At 35.8% G+C, this 21,441-nt stretch overlaps 2 protein-coding genes across 2 annotated transcripts; one reads left to right on the top strand and one right to left on the bottom strand.

The window, feature by feature from the left end:
* The first annotated feature begins 4,682 nt into the window (after positions 1–4,682).
* LOC102270072 (olfactory receptor 4Q2) lies at positions 4,683–5,624 on the top strand. The gene has a single exon (XM_005908848.2). It carries the CDS (start codon positions 4,683–4,685, stop codon positions 5,622–5,624), a length of 942 nt encoding a protein of 313 aa, XP_005908910.2.
* A 5,555-nt stretch (positions 5,625–11,179) lies between these two features.
* Positions 11,180–15,470, bottom strand: OR4K14 (olfactory receptor family 4 subfamily K member 14). Its single transcript, XM_005908847.2, has 3 exons — positions 14,553–15,470; positions 13,462–13,485; positions 11,180–11,281 (listed from the first exon to the last, which is right to left on the bottom strand). The coding sequence occupies exons 1-3, from the start codon at positions 15,468–15,470 to the stop codon at positions 11,180–11,182; spliced, it is 1,044 nt and encodes a 347-aa protein (XP_005908909.2).
* Between the last annotated feature and the right edge of the window lie 5,971 nt (positions 15,471–21,441).

Genomic DNA, 21,441 nt, shown 5'->3' with positions numbered 1-21,441 from the left:
TGAGCAAAATTCAAAATTTAAAATTATTCATTGTAGTGCTGTTTGCAGACGTTATAAAATAATAAATGATATGCATGTCCATTAATGAATATTTATTTCATTATAGCAGAACTATTTTAAAATATTATGTATTATTTAAAAAAATTAGCATTGCATACAGTATACAAAAGTATATCCATAAATCAATCTTTCTCTTTCTGTTCCTTCTCCTTTTCTCTCTATTCACCCCTCTCTCTTCTTCTTTCCCCTCATGGTATGGATGTGGCAGTGGAAGAAAGGGTGAGAATTTTATTCTTATTTACATAGTTCTATAATTTAGGAAAATAAAACAATATAGAATCTAAAGTGGAATCCTGACTAGAGAAGGCACTTCAAATAAAGAAAGTGGTGAAAAGGTTTACTGTTTTTGGCAAGGCACTTGGAACCAAACTTTTCCTAATGTTTCATTATCTTTCTTATTAACCTCAGTCCTGGGAACATTTACCTCTCGGTTATATAACATTTTCACTTTTCACTTTCATGCATTGGAGAAGGAAATGGCAACCCACTCTAGTGTTTTTGCCTGGAGAATCCCAGGGACGGGGAAGCCTGGTGGGCTGCAGTCCATGGGGTCGCACAGAGTTGGACACGACTGAAGCGACTTAGCAGCAGCAGCATATAACATTTTAAAAATAGGTCTGCTATAATGAAATAAATATTCAATTAATGGACATGCATATCATTTATTATTTCATAACTTATGCAAACAGCACTACAATGAATAATTTTAAATTTAGAAATTTTAAATAACCCAGTTGACATACTGTAACTATCACCCAGCTGATATGTTGCAAAAAGGAATCTTTTTTCCTCTTTTTTTCCCCTATCCATTGCCATTTACCCCTGCATCCCACTATTACCCTAAAACACACGTATTTTTTGTGTTTGGTAATTTCTGGCAATAGATTATGATTTAAAATTTTTAATAATTCCCATTGCAATTTGATTATGAGTGCCTGAATCCCTAAATCCCTGAATGCCCAAATTTCCTAACAATGGCCAGTGTAACCTAGGGGTTCTTCTTTGTTTATTTATTTCCTACTTCTATAGTATTTAGGATGGCTCCCTAATGTTAATGTGCCAGGCTTCTGTGACCACAAGACCCGAGAATCTACACTTTATATGCAGAAGGTATATAATTAGACTTAAACTCTATTATGTTGAAAGCTTTACTTCATGTTCCTGTTATCTATACCCATTTGCAAGATCAGTATTTAATGGAAATTGCAGACTTTTTCAGTAGTATATCATATTGTATATGTAATATCAACTATATAAATAAAAAATACACTTTAGAAAGCTTTCAAGAATGTATGACGCACTAAAGTTAATCATGTTTGCTTCTTGGTATTAGGAAAATTATTTTCCTCATGTTTATCATGTTTCTAAATTTCAGCAATAAATGTTCATTATTTTTGTAATTACAAAAATGTTTAAACATGAAAAATTAAATTGTGAAATACTTTTTGAAAAACATATTTGTCATTAAAACCTTGCTTTTAATAAATCTGAGGTTTTTTATGTTATAGCTAGACAACAATAATAGCTCTGTAAAAAAAGTTACATGGATTATAATTAAGGGGATTTTTAATCTGAAATTTAGTAACTAAAATAAGCAACAATTAAGTTGCAAATAAAGGACAAATCCAAATATTCAGTTTTTTAATATAAAATAAGAGTTTTACTATCAAAAAAGCTGTGTGGATATTTATAACTGCACAAATTCACAGAGTTATATATTAATCAAAAGTATAATTGAGTTTATTATAGAAAATTTTAAACTATCAATAAGTAAAAAGAAAGTTTCAATTGTCCAAGTAAATATTTATATTTTATTGTCTTTTCCTTTAGTATAGCTGTTTTATATAGCTTAACTTTTTTGTGTATATAAATTACTTTCATGTTTTAAGTATATTTTTGTGTGTTGTTTTATTTCCCTTTATTATTTTACCATTTTCTCTGGTTAATGAATCTTTTTGCAAGCATCACTGTAACAAAATGACACTTAAATTTGGGAGATTTTCTTCATATTATTCCTTGATAATTTTAATTGTTAACATATAAATAACAATAGTTCTATTCATGTAATTGTTTTTCTTTTTTTCATATAATTTCTTTAATTGAGAAGTATATACATTTTACTGTTTTCTTTAATTTTTATTTGGTTTAAAGTATCTTTTTCAAAACTTGCATTCTTGTTAAATGCCTAAATGAAGATATTTAGTTCATAGACTCAAACAGGGCATGAACTATGATGATAAAGTATAAAGAATATTCACTGATATCTAAACTTGAAATTATTGTGTCTTAATTCCTCAAAACATTGCTGTGTGTGTGATAGCACTGTAGACTTTGAGTCAATAGCAGCTATTGCGTGTACTCACAGTCCTCAGTAGACTATTACCCATTTCATTTCATGCAGTAGCACCTTCTAGCTATTGCTCCTATGAATGGATGAAATATGCAAACACACTTCCTGGACTGCTAATTCTTTCATATAAGAGAAATCAATTCTTTGTGCCCAATTTGATAGGAGTCAAACAAGGGAGTAACTTGAATGTATGAATAACCATCATATGATTCTATTTAGATCAATAAAAGCATACTCTGTACCCATATGTCCACAGCTATGACTTAAGATGAGAAATGTTATTAGAGATAATAATAAGCTGGATGGAAGTGTATTATAACAATAATATGCAGGACAGACAGTCAGCAAACTTAAGTAAGTGTTATTACTTAGGCAATGAGCTAGTAATAAGACCAAAGTGGCAAATAAACTTCCCTCTGGCCATTTTTACAGGGTGGAGCCTTGCGGGGAGCCGGTGAGGCATTCTGCTCATGACAAAGGTCATGAGGAAGGAGGCTCGGCATACGCAAAGGCGGGATCGAGCCTCAGGAGTCCCCCGGGATATTCTCGAGCATTTCCCCCCAAAAAACCAGAGTCTGCCTACTTTATTGCTTTGTGCTCTCACCTCTGACTTTACTGGGGGCTGTCCCCTACCACCATCTCTCTCTCTCTCTGTCAAAGAGTTAACTTACAGCTCCAATTAATAAAGTTCCTGGGCAATTAGGAGTGTTTAAATCCAAACCCCTCAGATGGCTCTCTAACTCGCCTGACAAGTTTACCCGGACTCCTGCAGCTATGCATATGATTGTTTACAGTCTCCCAGCCTCGAGGGGCACGGGAAGCTTAAGATATTCAAATAGCTTAGAGCCTCTCAGAGAGTTAGAAACTGTCAGAATAAGACTAGTAAAGGATTTCATTGATGAGTCAATGCTTGTTGCCAAGTTTTCACATCCCCTGAATTGTATCCTTGAATGTGTATTAATTAATAGTTGGTATATAGAAAAAATAAGTAGTGGCCTTGGTGTTAGTAACTTTAGACCCTTAAGGTAATAAATTCTTTCTTTGTTGTAAACCCATTACACATCCGCCCTATAGGAATGCAATTTTATCTTTGGAAGATGGTGCCAAACCTTAAAATAATTACTCTTAGAGAAAATAAGTCTTTGTTGATAAGTCCTTGTCAAGAGTCATAAAATGTTAGTAGGCCTTCTGGCCAGAAGATGATGTAAATCACCTAAACCATTTGTATACGATAAATTTGCAGGAAAGAAACCTTGGTTTTTGATAAGAATCAAAGACTGCTGACTTTGCATCCCCTATTATCCTCTATGTGTAACTTAGGGTATAAAAGCCCCTGTTAAAAATAAAGCTACGGGCCTTGCTCACCAATGCTTGGTCTCCCCATGTCATTCTTTCCTTTAACTTCTGGCTGAAGTCTCCATCTGGAGCGTGGATATCCTCTGCGACCACTTATTTGCCTGGGCTTCTAAGACCCACTCGAGAAGGTGTCTAAGGTGGGGCACCTTCCGCTATTCGAGAGGCGCCTGCGGCCTCCTCCGTGGTCAGAGCTAACCTGGTGTCACGGGTTATATTGATTTTCCGCGTAAACCAAGCTACTCAGCCTCTTTTCTCCACTGAATTTTCCTACTGAGCTATCCTCATTCTATTACTCTTTATATCTCTAATTACCATTTGAATAGGTCACGACGCCGCCGTCCCCCTTCAATACCCTGGATCAGCCGGGGCTGGTCCTCGGCAGAGCCTCAGGAGTTATCTTCGTAGAAAAGGCCACAGGGTTATTATAATAGCCTAACCATCTATAGTGCGATGATTTCTTATCTCAGATAAAACCTTTGTAGACTCTAATGCCTGTACACTGGAATTTTAAATTCTATCTTCTAGTTTTATTTTTTCTAAAGATTATAATTTTTGAAAAATATTAATATCTTAGTGAAATGTAATATTGCCTTGAGACAATGTAAAATAGGGGAAGGAAAATGCTGACTGATGGAAGATAGAGATACATCAAGTTGAAGTTAAAAGTCCAGTACTGGTGACTTTAAAAAATGTTGGCTACTTCATCAGTATCTCAAAGCTAGAGTTGTTGGGAAATATGTATTCATATCATCTAAGGTAAAAATAATTTCTTCCAGCTAACCAATCAAGATGCATCCTAGAGAAAAAATTCACTTTTGAAATAAGGTTCTTACATTTTGTGTGAAATATCTTATCCAGTTTTAACATTACTAATGCCCCATTGTTTAATTTTTTGATCCAGGTGAAACCAGATCAAATGGATGAAAACCAAACAAAGGTAGTGAGAGAATTTATCCTGGCAGGTTTCTCACAGACACAATCTATTGAAACAGGGCTATTTGTACTATTTCTTCTCTTCTATGTGTCCACTTGGGTAGGAAATGTCCTTATCATGGTCACAGTAGTCTATGATAACCATCTGAATTCATCACCCATGTATTTCCTTCTTGGCAACCTCTCTTTCCTGGATCTATGTTATTCAACAGTAACTACCCCTAAGCTTCTGGCCGACTTTCTTGATAATGAAAAGCTCATTCCCTATGACCAATGCATTGTGCAGCTGTTCTTCCTGCATGTCGTAGGGGCAGCAGAGATGTTCCTGCTCACAGTGATGGCCTATGATCGCTATGTTGCAATCTGTCACCCCCTGCACTATACCACTATCATGAGTCAAGGATTATGCTGTGTGTTGGTAACTGCCTCCTGGATGGGAGGATTTGTGCACTCTACTGTCCAGACAATTCTCACTGTCCGTCTGCCCTTTTGTGGGCCAAATCAGGTGGACAACTTCTTTTGTGATGTTCCCCCTGTCATCAAACTTGCCTGTGCAGACACTTTTGTCATTGAATTGCTAATGGTATCTAATAGTGGGTTGATTTCTACCAGCTCCTTTGTAGTGTTGGTTTCTTCCTATGCCACTATCCTAGTCAAGATTCGCTCCAAGGAAGGAAGGCGAAAGGCACTCTCAACCTGTGGCTCTCACCTCATGGTGGTAACACTCTTTTTTGGACCCTGTATTTTCATCTATGCTCGTCCATTCTCCACTTTTTCTGTGGACAAGATGGTGTCTGTACTCTACAATGTTATTACTCCCATGCTGAACCCCCTCATCTACACACTTCGGAACAAAGAGGTCAAGTCAGCCATGCGAAAGCTGTGGGATAGGAGTGGACTTACTTGGAAAAAGCAGGAGACATAAGAAGATGAAGTGAGTTTTTGCAAGCAAAGAATCTTGGGTTAGAATAATTACTTTGGGAAGAATGTGTTAGGAGATGGTAGCTTAGTTGTTTGGTTTTCTTCCATTAAATCATAATACTCCTATTTATGGTTTTGTAACAAAATTAAGCCCAGAAAAACTCTTTTCATACTGAATTGTTCTGTTTTCTGCTTCCTTTTCTTCTCTAAAGAAAATCTGGTTTCTGTTTCTGATCAATTTAGGCTCTTCCATTCTATCCACTTATCTAATAAAATTTTATTCTATACATTTTGTATATTCAGTTTGCTATTACATACAGGTATAATCTGCCCTTTCTAAATTCTCATCAATTTCTTCTCCACCTTGCCACAGGTTTTGTCTTGGTCTCAGTTTTAACTTACTCCAACTAAAAGTCTGCAATGAATTAAGTAATGAATTTATACAGGTTTCTTACTCTTGCAAAAAAATATCAATTAGATGAGTCAGAGTGAATCAAATTTATATGACTGTATAACAACAAACTAGTGGGATATATCAGTCTGCTTCATCACTTCACCACACTATTAATTACATCTAGAGTCAGACACGACTGAGCGACTTCACTTTCACTTTTCACTTTCATGCATTGGAGAAGGAAATGGCAACCCACTCCACTTTTCTTTCCTGGAGAATCCCAGGGACAGAGAAGCCTGGTGGGCTGCCATCTATGGGGTTGCACAGAGTGGGACACGACTGAAGCGACGCAGCAGCAGCAGTGTAATTGAGACAGCAATTGCCCAATACTGTGGGTTCAAATACCTCTCTTTGAATTACAAGTCAAGTAAGGTCCCTATCTGTAGCATGTATAAATTGATGCTATTTTCTAGTTCTTTGTGAGAGCTAAAAATGATGATAGATATGGATGCAGATTGGTGCCTGGTTCATAACAGGGTTTCACTATTATTTACTCATTGAAGTTGATACTTTTTCAAAAGATACAGATGGTGAAATTCTAAATTTCTTGATTTGCCTTAATGAAACAACAGTGTAACCTACTATAACTGGTTTGTGGAGAATGCTAGAAAGTGTACAGAAATAAGTTACAACATTTTCAACTTCATCAATTATTGGGCACAGTTTATATTACTGTCAATATTTTCATCAATACATTGGTTATCCTTAAAGTTATATTAAAACTAACTCATAGGTTTGTTTTTTGTTTATAAGCAAAGATAGGAAAATTAAAATGATGTTCAAGTTTAGAACAAGCTAGACACAAATTTAATATAAATGTGAAATACAAATGAAGCCTCCACTTTTTAGGGTTTTTATGTCAGTGAATTATAGAAGCCATTGCAGCAACTAATTTGTGTGACAGAGACAGAAGCCAAGAATATTTGGTTAATTCGTTGGATACTGAGGTTTTGTCTTTATTATCTATACATTTCTGAGTCAGAGTCAGATTTAGTTCTCTCCTATGACAGATGAAGACTCACATGGTCCTGTAGCCAGAGCTGGTGAATGTGCAGAATAGATGCAGCGAAACTCCAAGTGAGTGTTTGAACCTCCACAAAAGTGTTTTCTTAGCACTTAGTATTGTTTAGTATCCAAGTCATGTCTGACTCCTTTTTGACCCCAGGGACTGTAGCCCTCCAGGCTCCTCTGGCATCGAATTCTCCAGGCAAGAATATTGGAGTAGGTTGCCATTTCCTTCTCCAAAGAATCTTCTAGACCCAGGGATCGAAACCGCATCTCCTGCATTGCAGGTGGAATCTACTGCTGAGCCACCAGGCAGGCCCTACATATTCCCAACACTTACTTTTTAAAATGTCCAAAATAAAATGAATTAAAGATTCAATAAAAATATGCTGAATAAATGAAGGAGGCATCTGATTGATGTGGCAATGATTGGGGAAGAGATATTTCAAAGCTGAGGATTTTTTCCCCCTTACTTGGAAAGAGAATTTGCAAAGTTTTAACTGAGACATAGGAAACATTTTGAGATATATGACAGAGCAAGAACAGATCAAAGTTGCTTTAGTTCTTAAAACAGATATAAAAACATTTATAGATACACCACCTGTTGTCAGTGAAGACCAGATAGACACCTCAATACTGAGAAGATAATTGGGAAACCTGATTCATAACACAAATAACTAGAAAGCATGTGACTTCATCTATAGAAAAAATGACTATTTATAATGACTATAGTTGAATTATTTGTCAGTCTTTTAGTTTTTATTGCTTAATAACAGTATTACTAACAGAGGAGATAGCGAAGGTTAAAATTCAGCAGGATTGAGGAAATTCATCATAAAGACATAATGCAGTTTATTTTTTTCTAGAGGTTAAGAGAGAGGATCTCTCTTAGCTCCTAGACATTTTCCACTAATCAATAATATATGGGAAAAAGTGATACTTAGGAATTTAAAAAATGGTTCAACATTTTGTAATAGGAGGAGAAGATAAAAGTACATAAAATAAAATCAGTATTCTTAGAAAATATAAAGAAACAGTTCAGTTCAGTCGCTCAGTCATGTCCAACTCTTTGCGACCCCATGAACCACAGCACGCCAGGCCTCCCTTCCATCACCAACTCCCGGAGTCCACCCAAACCCAGATATAACTATAAATTCTACAGGATAAATGAGAATGCATGTTTAAACAGAAATACAAATAGAGCTCTCTAGAATTCTCAAGAAAGCAACTGCCCCAATAAAATATCCCTAATACTATTCTTTGATGACTTTTACTGCTTCTCCTGTCATGACATTACCACCATTTTTGCAACACCTGTATATCTGTATTTTAAAATAAGAAGCTTAAGAAGTCCATTGTATTTCTATACACTGACAATACAAAAATTGAAAATGTAATTAAAAGTACTAAAATTATACTACATGTAAAGCATCAAAAGCAAAAAGATTAAATAGAAAATAAAATAGTTATATATTTAATTCATAATTATGGAAAGTATACTTGATGAAATTCATCACATTCAAAAATAGCAGGAAACTCTTTATTCTTAGAGAGGATATCAATAAATATCTACTGAACACATCATCATGTGAATTTTTAAAAAGCTTTCCCATGAGATATGAAGTGTGCAAAGAGTCCCAATTTTACCATTTAAATAATATGCTGCTAGACGTCCTATCTAGGCAATATCACAAGGAAAAGAAACTAAAAAGCCATAAATATTGGAAACAAAGAGACAAAATTGCCTTTTACAATGACATAATTTTAGCACAAGTGCATACTCTATGATTTCATTCTATAAGCTCAAGAAAAGAAAAAATAATGTATCCATTAAAAATCAAGACTGTAGTTATCCTTAGTGGGTGGAGAATGGAAGGGGGAGTGAGGGAACTTCTGATACTATGTTCCTCAATCTGTGTGTTCATTTTGTGAAATTTTGTTGAGCTATATAATCATTATTTGTATACTCCTCTAAATATATGCAATTCTTCAGTAAAAATGTTTATCTATAAAAGGTAAAAATAATAAATAAAATGTTACTTATTTGAATAGTATTAAAATAAACATCTGGCAAGATCAAAATAAAAATAAGGCAAAAAATAATTGAATTTTGGTAGCATAACTGTCCCTCACTTAATCCCTCTCTCAATACACCAGGCTGTTAAAACTTCATGGATGATTTTGCTAAATTTTCTGGAAAATACATTTCTCCCCCTGTGCAAAAGTATTCCAGAAAAATAAAACTTCTCAAACTTATTTTATAGGACTGCTGTAAATTCAATACCAAATGAAAAAGAAAAAGTAAATAAAATTATAAACAAATCTTACTAATTATTATGAAAGTGAAAGTCGCTTTGTCATGTCTGACTCTTTGTGACCCCATGGACTGTAGCCTGCCAGGCTCCTCTGTCCATGGAATTCTCCAGGCCAGAATACTGGAGTGGGTAGCTGTTTGTTTCTCCAAGTGATCTTGCCAACTCAGGGACTGAACCCAAACAGATTCAAAAAGATAACACTTTTACAAACTCAAGTTAAGGCTGTATTTGTGTTCCTTTATCAAGTAGAATTTATCTGAGTATTATTTATCCAAAGATGGTTCAACTTTACAGAATTTCTCAGCATATTATTATATTGAGCAGATTGAAGAAGAAAAATATATTATCCTAATGTATGCAAAATATGACGACAGAATGTAAAGAAATTATCATTCTGTTGATATATTTCAGAATTTGGCAAGAGAACCACTCTCTACTATTTAGAGTCAATACTTTCAGTTATAACTGAACAAAACTGTGAATTTACTTTTGAGTTTTCTTGTTCCCCTTTCAACATATTCATGATGAAACTCTTGACACCCAACACCTCTGCTAGCATCTCTACAATCTTACACTCATTTTATTTTCAGGAAAAGAATATTTATACCAATCACACAGACCATGCTCTCTGCTTCTGCTTAAGATGCAATAATAAGGATTGGATTTACTTTTCCTTCTAACGTAACTTAACATAAAATACACAAAACAATAGTTCTCAGAATCCTGGACATCAGGCATCGAAGGACAACAATGGTCCCTAAGAGGGAAAACATTGAGTCCTACAATTGCCCAGCTGTTTGCTGTCAGGGATTTTTCTGGGATGCAGAGATATACTTCTGAGAACACATTCTGGTCCATTAGTAGAGATTTCTCTCACAAGAAAATCCTTCCAACAGTACCTTAATAGCAATTACTCCTGCAGATTGATAATGTCAACAATTGTTCTGTGGTTCTCAATCATGGTTGTGAATTATAATTACCTGAGCCAGCTTACAGTTAAAAAAAGAAGCACATATTATTTGCATTTAAAAATCATTCCAGGTGATTTTTTAGTATAAGCAGCTTTCAGATTACACTTTGAGAAACACTGTATTATGTATTTAATTTACTTTATCTCAGAATAGGAAAATAAGTTTTATAAATGGTTCCTCAAAACTCAAAGAAGTTCCTCTATTTGGAATGTATGACTTCCTATGAATTGACAGTGGTGAATTTCCTGCAAAAGTTTAGTCTGTGGAAAACAGACACTGATGACTCCTTTCACACTAGTTTTACTAACACATCAAGTATCCATGTTTATGTCCAGACAGCTTAAATGCAGAGATTTCTCCACCTAGACTGATAATACAATGGTCCACATTCATCTTCATGGATCTGGCATAAGCAACACGAAGAGTCGAGCAGATATTAGAGACGGGACATAGCCATTGGATAGTTTATTAATAAAAAGAAACATAGGATTTAGCATATATTTGGGAACTTACTATATGACTGAGTCATGCTAAACTAAATGAAATATGTGTGTGCACATACATGTGTGTGCAGTAATATAACAGAATCCAGAATCCTAGGAGATAAAAAGCTGAAATAATAAGGGAAATCTTTTCTGAATATCAAAACTGAACTAGGTTTCCCTCTCATTTTCTCTCAGAGCATATCATGTTTATTCTTACCACAACTTTAATAATATGTTTTGATTGTGTGTATAACCAACTTCATTCCACTAAACTGGAAATGTGTGTTCTTAACCACTCTATCTTCACTCCTAGTGCAGTGCATTGAATCTTAAATATGGAAAGTGCTTGACAAACATTTGTCAACTGAGTAAATAAATCCATGAATAGTATTAGCTATATCTTTGATGATGAAAAGAGCTATGTCCAAAATCTGTAAATCAAAAAATCAGTATTACATCAATAAAAACTAAGGAAATTAATCCCCAAACAGATATTGATTTCCTCTTAAGCTTTTTCATTGTTCACCAATGCAATGAACATGAACTTGGGCAAACTCCAGGAGATGGTGAGAGACAAGAAGGCCCGGCGTGCTGCAGTCCACGGGGTCGCAAAGAGTTGGATACAAGTGGGTGAATGAACAACAATGTTCACATACACGGGCATAGTCATAAAAATTGACTATGTCCAAATTTATAAAGTAGAAACACAGTATTATCATAATAGCAAGCAAGATGACTATAGAGAAAATATCCCAAGGAAGAAGTTGTTTCTTTTCTATGTTCTTTTATTGTTTAGGCACATGTGTAGGATTATAGTCAGAAGGGAAAACAGAAGTACTCAGGAGCATGCTTCTCCTGATTGACAACAATGTCCAAAATTATTGGAAGTTTCATCCAGTTACTCAAATAATTTATGCATTACCCAATTCTGTCCTTTGGCTTGATGTTTCTGAATCAACTTATGAGAAAATTGCTTGAATCCTCTAAACATTAACTTAGTTAATATCAAACTTAATTCTTGTTTATGATTGTCTTTCAGGATCCAAAGACATTCAAAATTCAGCATAAGATCTGAATCTGTGTTATTCTGACAAATGCTTCCTAATAGATGACTCCTTAAGGGACAGCATCAACTCAGTAAGATGCAATGTTTATTAAAAACCTACTATAGATGAAAATGTATTAATTAAATAGTCCAGTGTATATCATATAGTAAGTTTATGTTTATACCATGAAATATGTGGCCATAAAATATTGATTTTCTCATGTTAAAATTGACTTCTATAATTCAATACCATCAACATGCATTCAGTTTTTAAATAAAAAAGTTTAAATATAATACCAGGGGCTGGCGTGAGGAACTCCACCCATAGCAAAGGTCATGAGGAAGGAGGCTCGACATACGCAAAGGCGGGATCGAGCCTCAGGAGTCCCCCTGGAAATTCTCGAGCATCTACCCCCATAACCAGAGCCTGCCTACTTTACTACTTTGTGTTCTCACCTACACCTCTGACTTTACGGGGGCTGTCCCCCACCACCTCTTTCGGAGAAGGAGTTAACTTAGAGCTCCAGTTAATAATAATTCCTGGGTGTGATAGGAGTGTTTTAACCTACAAACTCCTCTGAAGTTTCTCTAGCCTGCCTGACAGGCTTGTCCGGCCACATGTGATTGCTCACAGCCTCCCAACCGTGAGAGGCACGAGATGCTTTAAACCTTCTAAAAACAGGTTCTTTAGAGAAGTTAGAAAACTATTAGTATAGTACAGTGGGCTGATTAGAAATTGTATTGGTGAAGGGTTTTTCATTTGTTGAGCCAATGTTCGCTGCTAAGTCTCCACATCCCCTGCCCTTATACACATTAATGAATATATAGAAGAAATAAGTATTAACCTTTGATGTTAATCACGTTGGACCTTAGGCTAAGTAAATTCTTTCCTTAATTAAAACCTACTACACCCTCACCCTATAGGAATGTAACTTTATCTGGTACCTTCGGAAGGTGGCGTCTGTTTTAAGAATAATCACTCTTGGAGAAATAAGTGTTCTGGTTGACTGACCACTGTCACAAGGAGAGGGCCATAAATTGTCAGCAGACCTCCTGGCCAGAAGATGATGTAACACCCTTATGACCTCTGTATACATCTGTATGAAGCACCTGACTTTAATAAAAGTCAGGACTGCTGTCCCCACGTGACTTTTGTATAACATCTCAGTGTACAAAAACAGACCCTGCAAAATAAAGAATGGGATCAGTTCCTTGAAAGACTGGTCTCCCCATGTTGCTCGTTCTCTCACCTTCTGGCTGAATTATCTGAAACGTGGAGGCTCATCAAGCCTACTAATTATGCCTGGGCTTCTAAGATCTGACCGGGGAGGCCTTAGTGTCTCCTCTCCTTCGGGAGAACGGGAGGACGCCTGCGGCCTACGTAGGTGATGTAAATTCCTTGCCTTGGAATTTTATTAGCTTTCCACGTAAACCAAGTTATTCAGTCTCATTTCTCCACTGAATTTTCCTATTGAGCTATCCTCATTCTATTACTCTTTATATCTCTAATTAATATTTAATTAAAGCTATCGTATCCTGATCGCCGAAGCTGTCTCCCCTTCGAACTCCCTGGATCAGCCGGGGCTGGACCTCGGCAATACACATTCAAAAGAAAAAAATGATATGCTTTTCAAAGCAATACGATCCTGAAATTGTAAAGTATTTTTTCCTCTCAAGGTTTCAAAACTAGGACCAAGATTCACATGGTATTATTTACTCTCAAGCTACTTTCCCTGTGCCAAGTATCTCATGTCTTGAATATCTATGAACTGAGAGCCCTTGCTGTGTTGGACTATAATTGTGTATGTGTGTATGTGTGTATGTGAGTGTGTGTGTGTGCTCAGTCATGTTTGACTCTTTGCAACCCCATGGACTGTAGCCCACTAGGCTCCTCTGTCCATGGGATTTTCCCAGGCAAGACTACCTGAGCAGGTTGCCATTTCCTTCTCCAGGGGATCTTTCCCACCCAGGGATCAAACCCATGTCTCTGGCATCTCCTGCACTGGTAGGCAGATTCTTTCCAACTGTGCCACCTGGGAAGCCCCACTGGACTATGATTAGGAAATAAAAATTCATTTTTAATCAATTTTGTTAGACAAACTATTAAGAGAAATCTGGCTTAAAAAAATTTGTGGCGTCCATTCCACGGAGGATGCGTGGAACTGAGTAGACATAAGCATGCGTGCCTGCTTAGCAGCTCAGTTCTGTCCAGTTCTCTGCGAACCCATGGACTGTAGCCTGCCAGGCTCCTCTGTCCACGGTATTTTCCAGGCAAGAATACTGGAGTGAGTAGCCATTCCCTTCTCCATGGGCTCTTCCCAGGCCAGCGATCAAACATGTGTCTCTTGCATTGTAGGCAGATTCTTTACCATCTAAGCCATTAGGGAAGCCCTGAGTAAACATATATTGTATGAGTAATTACATATGCATATATATAATATCACATGCAAAATTATGTATATATTTTGTTGAAATCAGTAACTACTTCTCTATAATGTAACACAATACAAATTATACCAATGTAATATCAGAATGAAATATTTGATCAGAATTTTAAAAAAAGAAATATTTGACCAGAATTATATTAAAGAAAGATATCTTCTGAATGAATAAGAACATATAACTTTTTGGAAAGCTGGACTTCAGTGAAAAGTCACATGTCGGTTTCTCAGTTTCTTCATAGATATTTTCATCTCCTTGTTTCTCAGTGTGTAGATAAGAGGGTTCAAGAATGGAGTAAAAATGGTGTAAAACACAGAGAGGAGCTTGTCCACAGAGAACCTACTAAAAGGCCACACATAAATGAAAATGCAGGGCCCCAAGAAGAGTGTGACTACCATGATATGTGCAGAGCAAGTTGAGAGTGCTTTGGAGACCCCACCAGCTGCACGCTGTCGGACAGTGATAAGAATAACAGTGTAGGAGATCAGGAGGAGAAGAAAACAGCTCATGGAAAGCAACCCACTGTCTGAGATCATAAGTATATCCAAGACATAGGTGTCCAGGCAGGCAAGCTTGATCACAAGAGGAAGGTCACAGAAAAAGCTGTCCACCTCGTTGGGGCCACAGTAAGGTAAATTTACAGTAAAGGCTACCTGACTGATGGAGTGCACAAATCCAATGACCCATGAAACCAACACCAGCCCCACGCAAGTCTGCCGGCTCATCACTGTCATGTAATGCAAAGGCTTGCATATGGCCACATACCTGTCATAGGCTATGGTAACAAGAAGTACCATCTCAGCCCCACCAACAAAATGCAAGAAGAAGATTTGAGCCATACATCCTCCAAAGGAGATGAGCTTTTGATCACTAAGGAAGTCCCTGATCATCTTGGGAGTGGCAAATGAGGCCAGCCATATGTCCAGGAAAGAGAGATTCCCCAGCAAGAAGTACATAGGGGAGGAGTGTAGGTGGGGGTCAGATATTACAGTGACCACAATGATAAGGTTGCCCAGAACAGTGACCACATAGATCTCAGAGAAGAAGACAAAGAAAAATTTTTGAAGATGTTGTGAAGTGCAGAGTCCATGCAACACAAATTCTGACACCAAGGAATAATTCTGTAGGTCCATTATCACTGGTCTCAGATTTTGTTATGAATCTACACAAAGAAAAGAGATATAAGTGAAAGTGTCTATCATTTCCCAGGCACATGAAAGTGCTCAACTAAGTGTGATCTAAATATAATTTTTAAGTTATAAGAGACAACAGAAAATATGATATATAGAAGACTAAAACCAATTCCCTACCAACATATTTATTCACCTTTTTCAGACCAGTGTTTCCTTAGGTGCAGTTAGACATTCTGGGAGACTCCAGCATAGATGAGAGCTGTGGGAATATTTTTTTCTCCATTATCTAGCCTTTGCCCATGAGCAAATGTAGAATCAATTATGTATAGAATGTGAACCAAAAATCCTTGTAGGACTGAGAATATAAGGATTTTAATAGTATTATAGTCTGTCCACCTGTCATTATCAGCCAATGTGTAACTGTTTTTAAGCAACAAACCTAAGAATTGGAATTAAAACTTAATTTAAAATAATGCCATCAATGACAATTGAATGTACATTGCCAAATCTCCCCTTCTCTTTTTTCCATTTACCTGTGCTGTACTTAGTCGCTCAGACATGTCGGACTGTTTGCGATCCTATGGGCGGTAGCCCTCCAAGCTCCTCTGTCCATGGGGATTCTCCAGGCAAGAATACTGAAGCAGGTTGCAATGCCCTCCTCCAGGGGATCTTCCCAACCCCAGAATCGAACCCAGGTCTCCCTCATTGCAGATGGATTCTTTATCCACTGAGCTTCCAGGGAAGCCCCTCGCATTTACCTGCATAAACTCAAAACAATATCTGGCAAAGACTTTTGATGGATGGCCATATCTATATATCTAAATACCAATCAACATGTCACCAGAAGCCAAGAGATAAAACTCAAAACAATATCTAGCAAAGACTTTTGATGGATGGCCATATCTATATATCTAAATACCAATCAACATGTCACCAGAAGCCAAGAGATAAAGTAAATTTCATTCCTTCACAGCAAATTAAAAGGAAAAATATTCCTCCAAACTAAAAAGTATGATTTGGGTTAAAAACATATTTGAGATGATATATAAATATAGGATAACTGCCAGATTGTGTTGTATATGCTGTTTGGTAAATTGGGGGGTAGTGACATTATTGTGCTATATATGAGTTATAGAATGGCATTTATCATATTTTCTGTTACTGAGCAAAATTTGATCTAAATAGTAGCCCAACTATATACAATTTTAATCTAAAGCATGAATCTGTACCATCAAGGAGAATAGCCTCAGTTGAGGCCACCGGACTCTTTCCTAAACTTTGCTCTTTGTCAACATCTTGGAGAAAACATAATTATCAAATCTACAAATGACAGAAATCTGATGGAGTTCACTTATAAAATATTTCAAAAGGCTAGAAAAATGGGCTGTAGTCAGCAAATTCCATATATGGAAAAAAGAGAGAAAAAAGTGTAGACTGATAGTTACCATGTTAATAGGGATATAGACTATTATTCATGCACTTCTTTATAATTGTGTTTTTTATGCTTTTAATTATAGTGTGACTATATTTTTTCTTTTATCATTTGGAAGTAAGAGAAAACTGTTTTTGTCAAAAAATGAAAAAAACCCTTACAGTATAGTTTGTTATAATGCTTGTGATTAACTGAATGATAAAGAAGATCTGGTTCAGAAAAATTATATCTTATTTTCCAATTAATATTCAACTCAAGATATGGCTTCCCAAAGAGTAATAGAGTTAGTATCGCTTTCAGGTTAAGCCTATTTGGAATTTTTTTTCTGGTCTTATTTATTAAATCCAATTTATCAACTATAAAATTCACCTATTTTAATTGCAAAAACTCTATGATATTTAGTAAACATATCTTCTGTACTAATTTACTCCTTCACACACTCACTATTTCAGACCATATCTATATAACACCAACAGAGTTTCCCATTCTCACTTAATAAAGTATATAGAAACCAACCAATATGAAAGAAAATAAATAAATTTATGTAAGATTTATACAGTTCCCCTGATTCCACGCATTTAAAAAAATTACTGCTTTTGTCATCTTTTTCAATTTGGTTTGGGAATAAAAAGCTAATGGTCTAATTCATTTGTATATGTAATTTTTTAAAATAAATTGACTATTTTGAAAGGATTTTAGGATGGCTTTCAATGAATGAGAATTTTTTTAGTACCTCTCAACAAGAACTAGAACATAAAACCTATGAAATAATTTGGTGAGGTTGGGGGAGAGGCTGCTTTCACAATTATATATAAAAGATTGCTAAATTCAGCATTTGATTTAAAAATGTAGCTTTGAACTCCCCAGAAATACAATGAGATGTTTGGATCCCACTTTTGATTTATCATGAGAAATAAGCTGGTGTTTCGCTTTCCTCACAAGAGGAAGTTACCGTATAAATCTATTTGTAAAGGCATTGAAAAGAGTTCTTTATGAAAAATTTTACATGTAGAACCGTCCTTTTAAGAGTTTTATTATGCTTATCCTTTATAAAATTGAAAACATAAGGTGTTTACAGGAAACTAAAGTAACATAGGGGCTTCCCAAGTGGTGCCAGGGACAAGGAATCTGCCTGCCAATGCAGCAGACTCGAGAGATGTGGGTGTGATTGCTATGTTGGGAAGACCCCCTGGAGTAGGAAATGGCAACCCACTCCGGTATTCTTGCCTGGACAATTCCATGGACAGAGGAGCCTGGTTGGCTACAGCCTACCTGGGGCCCCAAAGTGTCAGACACAACTAAGCAACCAAGCACATAAAGTAACACATTCCACGCTTGAAACATTCTAATGATATTAATAGGATACAATAATAAAATTTTAAAATATATAGGAATTAATGATTTTATCTGTTTTAAACCACTCAAATAGCACTCAACAGACTTTTGTCAAGATAATAAGGACTCAGAACTTTTTTATTCCTCTTGAACTTTTATAAATGCATTATATTTAATTGCAACACCTTTGGTAATAGACGGGTTATAAATTTGAAGTTAAGTGCTTCATGGACGGAATGGTCACAAATCACAATTCAGGAACCCTTCATAAATATAGGTGGATTACCCTGACACCCATGGTAGCATACACAGTACAGACCATAATGGCAGTATCTTTATTCATATTTCTTTCTCTTTATGACCTCAAAAAATTTGACATGTAAACCTAAAACATAACTATGTTTAATTTAGTGTTTTATAAAAATTAAGAGAATGAAATGTTGAAATAATCAAATGGAAAACTCAGGAAACAAAAGTTAAAAAAACCTTTTACTTGCTGTTGAATCAAAATGTTCCAAAATTAGACATTAGTGATGGATGCACAACTCTGAAATGTAAAAATACTAAAAACCATTGAACTGAACACTTAAAATGAGTGAACTCTACAGTATATAAACTATATCTTAATAAAGTTTTTTAAAAATAGATACTAAAAGAAGTAGAATAAGAAAAACTTAGTGAAGTCGCTCAGTCATGTCCGACTCTTTGCAACCCCAAAGACTGTAGCCTACCCGGCTCCTCTGTCCATGAGATTTTTCCAGGCAATAGTACTGGAGTGGATCACCATTTCCTTCTCTAGGGGATCTTCCCCACCCAGGGATCGAACCCGGGTCTCCTGCATTGTAGACAGACACTTTACCGTCTGAGCTGCCAGGGAAGTCCTTAAGAAAAACTTTCTAAGAAAAACTTAAGTAGGGTTCTAGTTTCAGAGACTCATGATTTGCAAGGGCTTTTTAAAGCTCATTAAACAAATGTTGAATTTGTAATCAGGAAAAAAAAAATGAGGTTGATTATGTATATCTACAAAAGATACTTAAATACAGCAATGACATTTTAATGTTAATAAATTTTACTCTAATCATTTAATACACAAAATAATAGAATAAATCAGTCTCTATCTGACTTTTATGCATAGACACACATTCACTTAAATATACATCAAACGATTTTTACTAACCTGGAGTTAAAGTATTCAGTACTGACACTGTAGATCCCTCAGTTTGAATTTTACATCTACTATACTTAAATAAAAATTTTATATTTTTATTCCGAGAAGACTTAATTATCTCTTCTTCCTCCTAAAAAAAAATTCAGACAAACATCATTTTAAAAAGATAGAGAACTTCAGATCTGAGTCTCTCCCAGATTTCAGATATAAATGTCTATATCCTTTTGCCCATTGAATTAAGAATCCTTTAAAGACTGGCTATTTTTTGGCCAATTATTATACTGGTGTCTGGGGAATAAACCATTTTCTAGTGGAAATTTTTGGTAGTGAATCATGTTCACTTCCCCAGTTGATAATGGAAGAAACATTTTAAATGTCTGTCAGATTATAGTATCATAGTTGCAATTATTTTAATAAGTCAACTAGTATAATAAGGCATCATTATCTAGTTTTAAAAGTATAAAATATTCTTTCCTCTTGGTCGGTGGTTGAGTTGCTTAGTCGTGTTCGACTTTTGCGATCCTATTCACTGTAGCCTGCCAGGCTCCTCTGTCCATGGGATTCTCCAGGCAAGTATACTGGAGTGGGCTGCCATTTCCTCTCCAGAGGATCTTCCCAATCCAGAAATCAAACCGTGGTTTCCTGCATTGCAGACAGATTCTTTACGAACTGAGCTATGAGGAAAGACCTCAAAAATATGCATGCTTAAATAGTTAAATTAATAAGTTGCATTCTAAAAATACACTGAAAATCTGCCAACCTCGTACATTACTTTTATGCCATCTTGATCGAGCATAACACTTCGAAGAAGGCTCATTCCTACCAGCAATATCAGATTTATATACAACAAAATACCTGCTTTCTCAAAGTCAGATTCATGTGATCATGTATAATGACCTGTTGTCTGGGTTACTTGCAGATCATTTATAATTAGTGTCCCACTTACTTCCCCCAAAACATTTTAAGTTAAATCAAGTTTCTTATTCTAATGGTTGTATGATGATTGCAAAAATCCTAGAATGTTCTAACAAATGGTAATCACATTTGCAACTATCTACATAACATTGAATTCCATATTAGACATATACATGCAGTCAAATTTATAACAAATTTTTCTTCCAAGATAGCACCTACTTGTAATGAAAAAGACAAGTTCCAAATTGGTATTACATAATTCAATAAAGAGAATAATAAAACCTAAGTTTCTGTTTCTCTATTTAAACACAAAAATAATAGTTGCTAAATAATGATTGTAGAAGTAAATTACATACATCAGTGTCACTTGTTTCTGAAATGGAGCTTTTATGTGGGTACAGCTATATTATGTAAAACAAAGAATTACAGAGAAACTTGTGAAAACCCACAGAAGTGGGTACTTGATACAGAGGTATCACTAAACGTGATAATTAATTTTATGTGTCAATATGGAAAGTGTCTTTGGATGAGAGAGATGTTAAATTGGTGAACTCTGAGTAAAGGAGATCACAATCCACAATGTGGGTAGGCCTTATCCAATCAGTTGAAGGCTAAATGAATAATCTAGATTATCCTCTAAATCTTTGAGATTGAATAGAAGAAGAAGAAGAAGAACAACAAAAAACAGTCTTGCCAAGCAAGAAGAAATTCTCCTGTGGACTGCCTTGGACTTCATCTGGGCCACCAGCTTGCCTGGGATTCCAGCTTGCCAGTCCACACTTCAGATACCAGACTTGCTAGGCTTCAAATCACATGAACCATTCCTTAGAATAAATCTCTTCTCTTCTTGTCCTTTTCCTTCCCTTCCCTTCCCTTCTTTCCCCTCTCCTGCCTCTCCTTTCCACAGTGGAAGAATTCAGAAAGTAGAAGGATAAAATATCAAAATATTAAAAAAAAAACTTTGTATTTGAGACATCATCACAATAATATTAAAATCCACCTACAAACCGGTTAACTGTATGTCTAAACTTGTGATATGTGTAAGCTTTAACTACTCAAGTCCTACTGGCCAAAGGGTCTTTGGGGGCTGACATCTAGCCTTTGCCCCACCCATCCAACGA

The sequence above is a fragment of the Bos mutus genome, chromosome 10 (genome assembly GCF_027580195.1).
Source record: "Bos mutus isolate GX-2022 chromosome 10, NWIPB_WYAK_1.1, whole genome shotgun sequence".
In the NCBI taxonomy this organism is placed as follows: domain Eukaryota; kingdom Metazoa; phylum Chordata; class Mammalia; order Artiodactyla; family Bovidae; genus Bos; species Bos mutus.
Note: the sequence above shows the minus strand (reverse complement) of the source record. Positions and strands in the feature narration are given on the sequence as shown.

Excerpts from the sequence above, each read along its gene's own strand:
- LOC102270072 (XM_005908848.2), top strand. The coding sequence starts at position 4,683 with ATGGATGAAAACCAAACAAAGGTAGTGAGAGAATTTATCCTGGCAGGT.
- OR4K14 (XM_005908847.2), bottom strand. The coding sequence starts at position 15,470 with ATGGACCTACAGAATTATTCCTTGGTGTCAGAATTTGTGTTGCATGGA. Across the intron at positions 13,486-14,552 it reads AGAAACTGAGAAACCGACAT|GTCCAGCCCCGGCTGATCCA; the intron begins GTGACTTTTCAC and ends TGTATTGCCGAG. Across the intron at positions 11,282-13,461 it reads AGCCCCGGCTGATCCAGGGA|ATTTTGGACATAGCTCTTTT; the intron begins GTTCGAAGGGGA and ends TTTGATTTACAG.